This window comes from Penaeus vannamei, chromosome 20, assembly GCF_042767895.1.
Source record: "Penaeus vannamei isolate JL-2024 chromosome 20, ASM4276789v1, whole genome shotgun sequence".
Lineage (NCBI taxonomy): Eukaryota > Metazoa > Arthropoda > Malacostraca > Decapoda > Penaeidae > Penaeus > Penaeus vannamei.
Genome location: NC_091568.1, coordinates 6,084,151 through 6,094,150, shown reverse-complemented (window position 1 = coordinate 6,094,150; position 10,000 = coordinate 6,084,151). Strand labels below are relative to the sequence as shown.

The following is a 10,000-nucleotide window of genomic DNA, read 5'->3' as shown; positions in this document are numbered from 1 at the left end:
TCTCCCACCCCCTCTCCCCCTCCCCCTCTTCCTCTCTCCCTCTCCCTCCCCCTCCCTCTCCCTCTCCCTCTCCCTCTCCCTCCCCCTCTTTCCCTCTCCACCTCTCTCCCCCTCCCCTCCCCCTCTCCCTCTCTCCCTCTCCCTCTCCCTCTCCCTCTCCCTCCCCCCTCTCCCTCCCTCCCCCTCCCCTCCCCCTCTCCCTCCCTCTCCCCCTACTCTCCCCCTCTCCCTCTCCCACCCTCCCTCTCTCCCCCTCCCCTCCCCCTTCCTCCCTCCCCCCCTCCCTCCCTCCCTCCCTCTCCCTCCCTCTCCCTCTCCCTCTCTCGATGGTCGATAACCGCATGGGACGAAATGGTTAATATTGCGGCGGGAAAATCTTCTTACGGCACTGGCTTTTGTGCTGTCGGAAGTTAAAGAGTAACGTGACCTCTTTAATGACGGCTATCGAGGTGAATTACTCTCTTATGCTCCCGTTTTTATGGCTCCCATTATCTGCCACGCTGCTGATACCATTGCCATTCCAGCCACCATTATCGTCGAGAAATATTCCCGTATCTGTCTTCACAAAAAAAATGAAAAAAAGAAAGAAAAAAAAAACGTATACTACAAAAAAATAAAAAAATACATATACTACAAAAAAAACAAACACATATACTACACACAAAAAAAATAATATTAGTAAAGTAGAAAAAAAAGGAAAAATAGAGAACCTTCCCTGTTATCATATTCTCTCTTTCCGTCGCATTCACCCAGCCTACCTATTCTACGAACAGACAAATACGTGGACAATTTCCCTCCTTTCTTTTCTCCTCCTTTTCCCAACCTCACCCCCACCCTATCCCCAACCCCCCCCTCCAACCCCCACCCATCCCCTCCAACCCTACCCCCCCACAACCCCCCCCCCCAACCCACATCCCCCCCTTCACCAACGCCCTCCCAACCACCCCCGCCCTCACCCCCTCCTACCCCCCCGTCCACAATTCAAAAAAATAAATCCCCTCAAGGAACTTAACCAAAGAATTTAATCCGGACGGGAAAGTCAAAATAATAAGAACTGATGAATAGACCATGTGGGGGGAGGGGGGAGGGGGGAGGGGGGGAGGAGAAAAGTGAGGGTGAAGGAGGAGGGGAGGGGGTGGTGGGAGGGGGTGGGGGAGAAGGTGCCTTGTTGTGTCGGCCTTGTCTGTCTCGCCCAATCTGCCTCGGGCTCTGGATTGTGTGTGTGTGTGTGTGTGTGTGTGTGTGTGTGTGTGTGTGTGTGTGTGTGTGTGTGTGTGTGTGTGTGTGTGTGTGTGTGTGTGTGTGCGCGCGTGTGCGTGTGCGTGTGCATGTGTTTGCGTGCGTGCGCTTGCGTGTATGTGAGCGTGCGTGTGCGTGCGTTAGTGTATGAACGTGTAGATATATACATATGTATGTGTGCCTGTGTGATCAACCGACTGTATGAGCGTGCTTGACCGACTGAATAGTGAACGAGTAAGTGAATTAGTGACTGAATAAGAGAGTAGGGTAAATGATTGAATGAGCGACCGGAGCTGTGTAGACGAGAGACCTGTTGAACGATCAAAATGAACAACCAATATTCATATCCGCACGAACGCACACACCGTCCTGTACCATTCCAGCCCCCCTCCCCCCAACCCCCACCCCCGCACATAACCCATAGGCCTATATACAACCTACAATCCCAAGGCTTCACCCCGTTAAAAATAATAACAATAAAAAATATAATAATAATAATAATAATAATAATAATAATAATAATAATAATGATAATAATAAACATAGGCCTACCTAACACAAACCCCAATGAACCGATCAAATTGTTGAATAGAACCACAAAATGTTGAGAACCAAACCTGAACATTTTGCCTGCCGATAATCACACTCGAACCTGAACACTCACCTTCCGATGTTCAGAACCCAACCAGAATAAAAGCCTCAAGATGTTCAGAACCCAACCTGAACCCATTTCCTCCCGTTGCCTTCCCTTAATCAGAATGGAACCTAACCTAAGTTCTGAACCAAAGCAGAACCCATTTACCCTCCGATGTTCAGAACCAAACTAGAACCCATTTGCCTCCCGATATTAAGAACCCAACCTGAACATTTAGCCTTCCGATAATCAGAATCGAACCTAACCTAAGTTCTGAACCAAACCAGAACCCATTCGCCTCCCGAAATTCAGAACCCAACCTGAACACTTTGCCTCCCGATATTCAGAACCTAACCTAACCCCCCCCCCCCCACGTTCAGAACCCAACCAGAACCCATTTACCTCCCGAAATTCAGAACCAAACCAGAACCCATTTACCTCCCGAAATTCAGAACCCAACCAGAACCCATTTACCTCCCGAAATTCAGAACCCAACCTGAACACCCACCCCCACTGTTCAGAACCCAACCTGAACACCCACCCCCAATGTTCAGAACCCAACCTGAACACCCATCCCCAACGTTCAGAACCCAACCAGAACCCATTTACCTCCCGAAATTCAGAACCCAACCTGAACACCCACCCCCCCTGTTCAGAACCCAACCTGAACACCCACCCCCAATGTTCAGAACCCAACCTGAACACCCATCCCCAACGTTCAGAACCCAACCAGAACCCATTTACCTCCCGAAATTCAGAACCCAACCTGAACACCCACCCCCACTGTTCAGAACCCAACCTGAACACCCACCCCCAATGTTCAGAACCCAACCTGAACACCCATCCCCAACGGTCAGAACCCAACCAGAACCCAGTTACCTCCCGAAATTCAGAACCCAACCTGAACACCCACCCCCACTGTTCAGAACCCAACCTGAACACCCACCCCCAATGTTCAGAACCCAACCTGAACACCCATCCCCAACGTTCAGAACCCAACCAGAACCCATTTACCTCCCGAAATTCAGAACCCAACCTGAACACCCACCGGCAATGTGCAGAACCCAACCTGAACACCCATCGCCAACGTTCAGAGCCCAACCAGAACCCATTTGCCTCCCGAAATTCAGAACCCCACCTGAACACCCACCCCCACTGTTCAGAACCCAACCTGAACACCCACCCCCAATGTTCAGAACCCAACCTGAACACCCATCCCCAACGTTCAGAACCCAACCAGAACCCATTTACCTCCCGAAATTCAGAACCCAACCTGAACACCCACCCCCACTGTTCAGAACCCAACCTGAACACCCACCCCGAATGTTCAGAACCCAACCTGAACACCCATCCCCAAGGTTCAGAACCCAACCAGAACCCATTTACCTCCCGAAATTCAGAACACAACCTGAACACCCACCCCCAATGTTCAGAACCCAACCTGAACACCCATCCCCAACGTTCAGAACCCAACCAGAACCCATTTACCTCCCGAAATTCAGAACCCAACCTGAACACCCACCCCCACTGTTCAGAACCCAACCTGAACACCCACTCCCAATGTTCAGAACCCAACCTGCACCCCCATCCCCAACGTTCAGAACCCAACCAGAACCCATTTACCTCCCGAAATTCAGAACCCAACCTGAACACCCACCCCCACTGTTCAGAACCCAACCTGAACACCCACCCCCAATGTTCAGAACCCAACCTGAACACCCATCCCCAACGTTCAGAACCCAACCAGAACCCATTTACCTCGCGAAATTCAGAACCCAACCTGAACACCCACCCCCACTGTTCAGAACCCAACCTGAACACCCACCCCCAATGTTCAGAACCCAACCTGAACACCCATCCCCAACGTTCAGAACCCAACCAGAACCCATTTACCTCCCGAAATTCAGAACCCAACCTGAACACCCACCCCCAATGTTCAGAACCCAACCTGAACACCCATCCCCAACGTTCAGAACCCAACCTGAACACCCACCCCCAATGTTCAGAACCCAACCTGAACACCCATCCCCAACGTTCAGAACCCAACCAGAACCCATTTACCTCCCGAAATTCAGAACCCAACCTGAACACCCACCCCCACTGTTCAGCACCCCACCTGAACACCCACCCCCAAAGTTCAGAACCCAACCTGAACACCCACCCCCAACGTTCCGAACCCAACCAGAACCCATTTACCTCCCGAAATTCAGAACCCAACCTGAACACCCACCCCCACTGTTCAGAACCCAACCTGAACCCCCACCCCCAATGTTCAGAACCCAACCTGAACAGCCATCCCCAACGTTCAGAACCCAACCAGAACCCATTTACCTCCCGAAATTCAGAACCCAACCTGAACACCCACCCCCACTGTTCAGAACCCAACCTGAACACCCACCCCCACTGTTCAGAACCCAACCTGAACACCCATCCCCAACGTTCAGAACCCAACCAGAACCCATTTACCTCCCGAAATTCAGAACCCAACCTGAACACCCACCCCCACTGTTCAGAACCCAACCTGAACACCCATCCCCAACGTTCAGAACCCAACCAGAACCCATTTACCTCCCGAAATTCAGAACCCAACCTGAACACCCACCCCCACTGTTCAGAACCCAACCTGAACACCCACCCCAATGTTCAGAACCCAACCTGAACACCCATCCCCAACGTTCAGAACCCAACCAGAACCCATTTACCTCCCGAAATTCAGAACCCAACCTGAACACCCACCCCCAATGTTCAGAACCCAACCTGAACACCCACCCCCCATGTTCAGAACCCAACCTGAACACCCATCCCCAACGTTCAGAACCCAACCAGAACCCATTTACCTCCCGAAATTCAGAACCCAACCTGAACACCCACCCCCAATGTTCAGAACCCAACCTGAACACCCACCCCCACTGTTCAGAACCCAACCTGAACACCCACCCCCAATGTTCAGAACGCAACCTGAACACCCACCCCCAATGTTCAGAACCCAACCTGAACACCCACCCCCAATGTTCAGAACCCAACCTGAACACCCACCCCCACTGTTCAGAACCCTTAGCCTTCCCCATTATCAGAATCGAACCCGATCACTTGCCGTCCGCAACCTTGCACTGGCCTACATCTTACGGGACTTTCTCTCTCTCTCAAGAACCAACTGTTATTAACCTCAAAGAGATGTTGGACCAGTCACGCCCCGCTGCCCCTCGCCGGAAGTCCAGGTCGGAGAGGATGATTGGGATTTATTGCAGGATTTTTTAGCGGGATTTTTTACTTATTTATTTATTATCATTTGTCATTCTTTTCATTTTTTAATTTATTATCATTTGTCATTCTTTTCATTTTTTAATTTATTACCATTTGCTATTCTTTTTACTCATTTTGTGTATTTATGATTTTTGTAATTATCGTTAATGGATGCTTTTATTTTTTATCGCTACTCTTCATTCTATTTAATGTCATCCACTTTCTTCTATTTTGCGTATGTTCTTTTATTTCTATTTGATTTCATTTTCTTCAATATTTTTCCATCTTGCTTGACTCATTTTACATTGTTTCTTCATTGTTATATTATTCTATTTATCCATTTAATATTATTATTTTTATTTATTTTTTTTTTTATTTTATTATTATTATTATTATTTTTTTTTTTTGGGGGGGGGAGGGGGTTCTCGCGCCATTATGCGAGCAAAGAACTCTACTCTGCCATTATATGCACATACACGAAGGTACACAAGAGAACGGCTACACACGGAATCACCCCACTACCCTCATTCATACCTTTTATTTATGTTTGTCAGAATCAAACACGTTCTCCGAATACGCTCAATCACACACACACACACACACACACACACACACACACACACACACACACACACACACACACACACACACACACACACACATACACACACACACTCATCCCCCCCACAAACAAACAAACAAACAAACACACACAAACACCCACTCACGCAACCCCCCCCCCACATATACTCACAATCACACACAAACACACAAACACACTTCAACTCGACACAGAAACCCACAAAGTCTGAAGACAGTTACCCATCTAAGGAGGCGAGTGAGAGAGCATTTTCTGATTCAATATCCGATTCGTCATCCTCCACGAAAGGTGTAAACGATGCATGGCAGACGAGGGTTGACAGCCACGGATGACAGCTGTTGCCATATCAGCTGACTGTCAGGTGAGTCTTGCCGTCCCGTCGTAGCGTTTTGTGTGTGTGTGTGTGTGTGTGTGTGTGTGTGTGTGTGTGTGTGTGTGTGTGTGTGTGTGTGTGTGTGTGTGTGTGTGTGTGTGTGTGTGTGTGCGTGTGTGTGTGTGTGTGTGTGTGTGTGTGTGTGTGTGTGTGTGTGTGTGTGTGTGTGTGTGTGTGTGTGTGTGTGTGTGTGTGTGTGACGTGTGAATTCATGTACACGAAAGGTTGCACGAACACACACGGCATATTGCATTCAAGCACACGTTCGCGCACAAACTGAAAACAACAAAGTGCCGAATCACCTTGCACAATCTCGTGGACGCGCAATCATTTTCGTACAATGAGATTTAAAAACAAACACAGAGACGAGCAGACACAAATACACGCACGCACACACTCACCCCCCCCCCTACACACACCCCCAACCCACAAATCCCCCAACACCCAACTACCCCCTCACCCTCACCCGTCCACCTACACCCCCTCCCATCCACCCCCCATCCCCCCCGCGCACACAAGCACACCCGCTGAAAAAGCGCCCGAGACCCAAGTACAACTCACTCTCTCGCCCTCCAAGTGTGGCCTTATCTCATCTCGCTCTCTTGCAACCGGGAGTATCTCGGGGGCGCGACTCCTCCCGGCTTAAACAAGCAGAGGAGAGGGAGAAGGAGAGGGAGGAGAAGATAAAGCAGGGGAAATGTGAGAAAAAAATGAGGAAAAGATGAAGTGAGGTAAAATCGAATAAAGAAGAGATAAGAAATATAATAACCATGATAGTAGTAGTAGTAGCAGTAGTAGTAATAATAATAATAGTAATAATAATTAATAATAACAATAACAATAATAATATAAGAAAGAATTGAGAAAAAGCTAAGAAAAGAAAAGAAGAGCAAAATTGAACGAAAAGAAGACGAACAACAAACAAGAACAAGAGGAAACTCAGCCAAAACAACAACAAAAAAGACTTTGTTTATACTTTAAACCGAGTTAGTTTGTTGTTTGGCAAACTCGATCAACTCGGGCCCTCTTGCATAATCAATTTCTCTGATCTTACAGGTAAAAATATTCCCCCTCCCCCCCCTTTTTTTAACCCTCCCCAAGTGATTTGAAGTGAAAATAAAATTGATTGCAATTAGTTAGTATCAATCTTTACACCCACACCAGATATTTAGAGAAGCAGACATCGAATCTCGCATAATCAAAAAGCATAAAGAAAATATATTTAAACAAATATACAAAGCAGATACGAATAAGCACACGCATAAATAAATAGAAAAAAAGGAAAAACGAATTTCACAACCCTTAAGAACACACAAAATAAAACAAAATAAATAAATAAATAGAAAAAAAGATAAAGGGAAAAACGAATTTCTCAACCCTAAAGAACACACAAAATAAGAACAAATAAATAAATAAATATATAGAAAACGATAAATGAAAAAAAAAAACGAAATATCTACCCTAAAGTACACAGAAAAAAAACGAATTCCTCAACCCTAAAATACAAGCAAAACAAAAAACAAAATAAACAAATAAATAGAAAAAGAGAGAACTGGAAAAAAAACACGAAATCTCTTCAATTTCTTCCCCAAAGTACCCACCGCACTTCGAAAAGACGACGCGACCTCGTGCTTCTCACCAAAACAAAACGACACCGATCGCCTGATTCCAAAATCCAAAAGAAGAGGAAAAGGAAAAAGAAGAAGAAAAAGGCAAAACAGGACTTGAACGAAAGGTCAAGAGGTCACGAGAGTCTTGCTCACTCTCCTTTCCTTTGCCGTCAATTGCTCAACCTGTGGGAGAGGGAGAGGGAGAGGGAGAGGGGGAGGGAGTGGGAGTGGGTGAGAGGGGGGAGGTGGAGGGAGGGAGGGAGACAGAGAGGGAGGGAGTGGGAGTGGGTGAGAGGGAGAGGGAGGGAGGGAGGGAGAGGGAGAGTGAGGGGGAGAGGGAGAGTGAGGGGGAGAGGGAGAGTGAGGGGGAGAGGGAGAGTGAGGGGGAGAGGGAGAGTGAGGGGGAGAGGGAGAGTGAGGGGGAGAGGGAGAGAGGGGGAGAGGGAGAGGGAGGGAGGGAGGGAGGGAGGGAGGGAGGGAGGGAGATAGATAGAGAGAGAGAGAGAGAGAGAGAGAGAGAGAGAGAGAGAGAGAGAGAGAGAGAGAGAAGAGAGAGAAGAGAGAGAGAGAGAGAGAGAGAGAGAGAGAGAGAGAGAGAGAGAGAGAGAGAGAGAGAGAGAGAGAGAGAGAGAGAGAGAGAGAGAGAGAGAGACTAAAGCAACAAATAAATCACAAGCAGAAAGATCATACAACGAACCGAAAACCAAAACAAAGAACAAAAAAACACCAATAAAGAAAATAAAAAACCACAAAGATAAAGAAAGAACTAACCAAAGGCAAAACCATGCAAAATCAAGCACAGAAAGTCACCTAACCGAACACATTCCCATCCGAACACTCCCAGACAACAACAAAAAAACACCAATGACAAACGAAGATAAGGAAAGAACTAACCCAAGCAAAATCATGCAACACGACGGAGTACAGAAAGTCACCGAACCGAACGCACTCGCGCCCGAACACTCCCAGACAACAAAAAACAAACAAACCAACAAACAAAAAACGATGATAAAGAAAGAACCCAAAGAAAATCATGCAACACGGAGAAAAGAAAATCACCGAACCGAACACATTCCCGTCCGAACACGCCCAGACAACAAAACGAAACAAAACAAAACAAGAAAACACCCATAACAAACGAATCTAAGGAAAAAAAACAACCCAAACAAAATCAAGCAACACGAGGAGCACAGAAAGTCACCGAACCGAACACACTCGCGTCCGAACACTCCCAGACAACAAAAAACAAACAAAAAAACGATGATAAAGAAAGAACTAACCCAAAGAAAATCATGCAACACGGAGAAAAGAAAATCACCGAACCGAACACATTCCCGTCCGAACACGCCCAGACAACAACAGCAACAACAACAACAAAAACACCAATAACAAACGAACACGCCCAGACAACAAAACAAAACAAAACAAAACAAAAAAAAACACCCATAACAAACGAATCTAAGGAAAAAACCAACCCAAACAAAATCAAGCAACACGAGGGAACACAGAAAGTCACCGAACCGAACACACTCGCGTCCGAACACTCCCAGACAACAGCCAGCACAATAACACGAACATAAATAAGAGAAAACAGGATTTCACACAAGCTCACCGTGATCCCCCGATTGCGCAAAAACCTGATCCTTCCCGATGAACTTGTGGATTAATATGAGAGTTTCAGGAAAATGGATTTCAATGCGCATTCAATTTTTTTATTATTATCATTAATTGCGTTTTATTGGAATCTTAATTTTTTTTCAAGATATCATTAGTTTAGTGGATTTCTATACATACTTCTCGTATTTCAATCAACATATTTCAATCAATGGACAATGCAATAAACAATATTCACACCTAAAAAAAGAAAAAAAAAAGTAATAGTAACAGTAATAATAACAATAATAATAATATTAATAATAACAATAATATTAAAATAATAATAATAATAATAATAATAATAATAATAATAACAATAGTATTAAAATAATAATAATAACAACAATAATAATAATAACAACACCAATAATAACAACAACATCAACAATAACAATAATAATAATCTCAACTAACCCCCTTCCACTGCCTTCGAACCCCAACTCCGCAACCCCCCAAACCCGAGGACGAGACCCCCCCCCCTCATCCCACACTCCCGCCGCCTATCATCTTTAATACCTCCAATCCGAGCGCTAATTACGTAATTAAAGGGCAACAGACGCAAGTGCATCGGGGACATGATACTTCCCATGCATTTAAATACCAGATGTTTAACAGCACATCTCAATGCAGAGGCTCAGATAGAA

General features: G+C 46.1%; 2 protein-coding genes across 3 annotated transcripts in view; one reads left to right on the top strand and one right to left on the bottom strand.

Moving 5' to 3' along the window:
• spri (Src homology 2 domain-containing protein sprint) overlaps positions 1-10,000 on the bottom strand; it is a 444,124-nt gene that overhangs the window by 365,335 nt on the left and 68,789 nt on the right. The window lies entirely within an intron of this gene.
• LOC138865117 (GATA zinc finger domain-containing protein 14-like) lies at positions 479-4,532 on the top strand. The gene is made up of 2 exons (XM_070134474.1): positions 479-551; positions 2,290-4,532. Exons 1-2 carry the CDS (start codon positions 479-481, stop codon positions 4,530-4,532), a joined length of 2,316 nt encoding a protein of 771 aa, XP_069990575.1.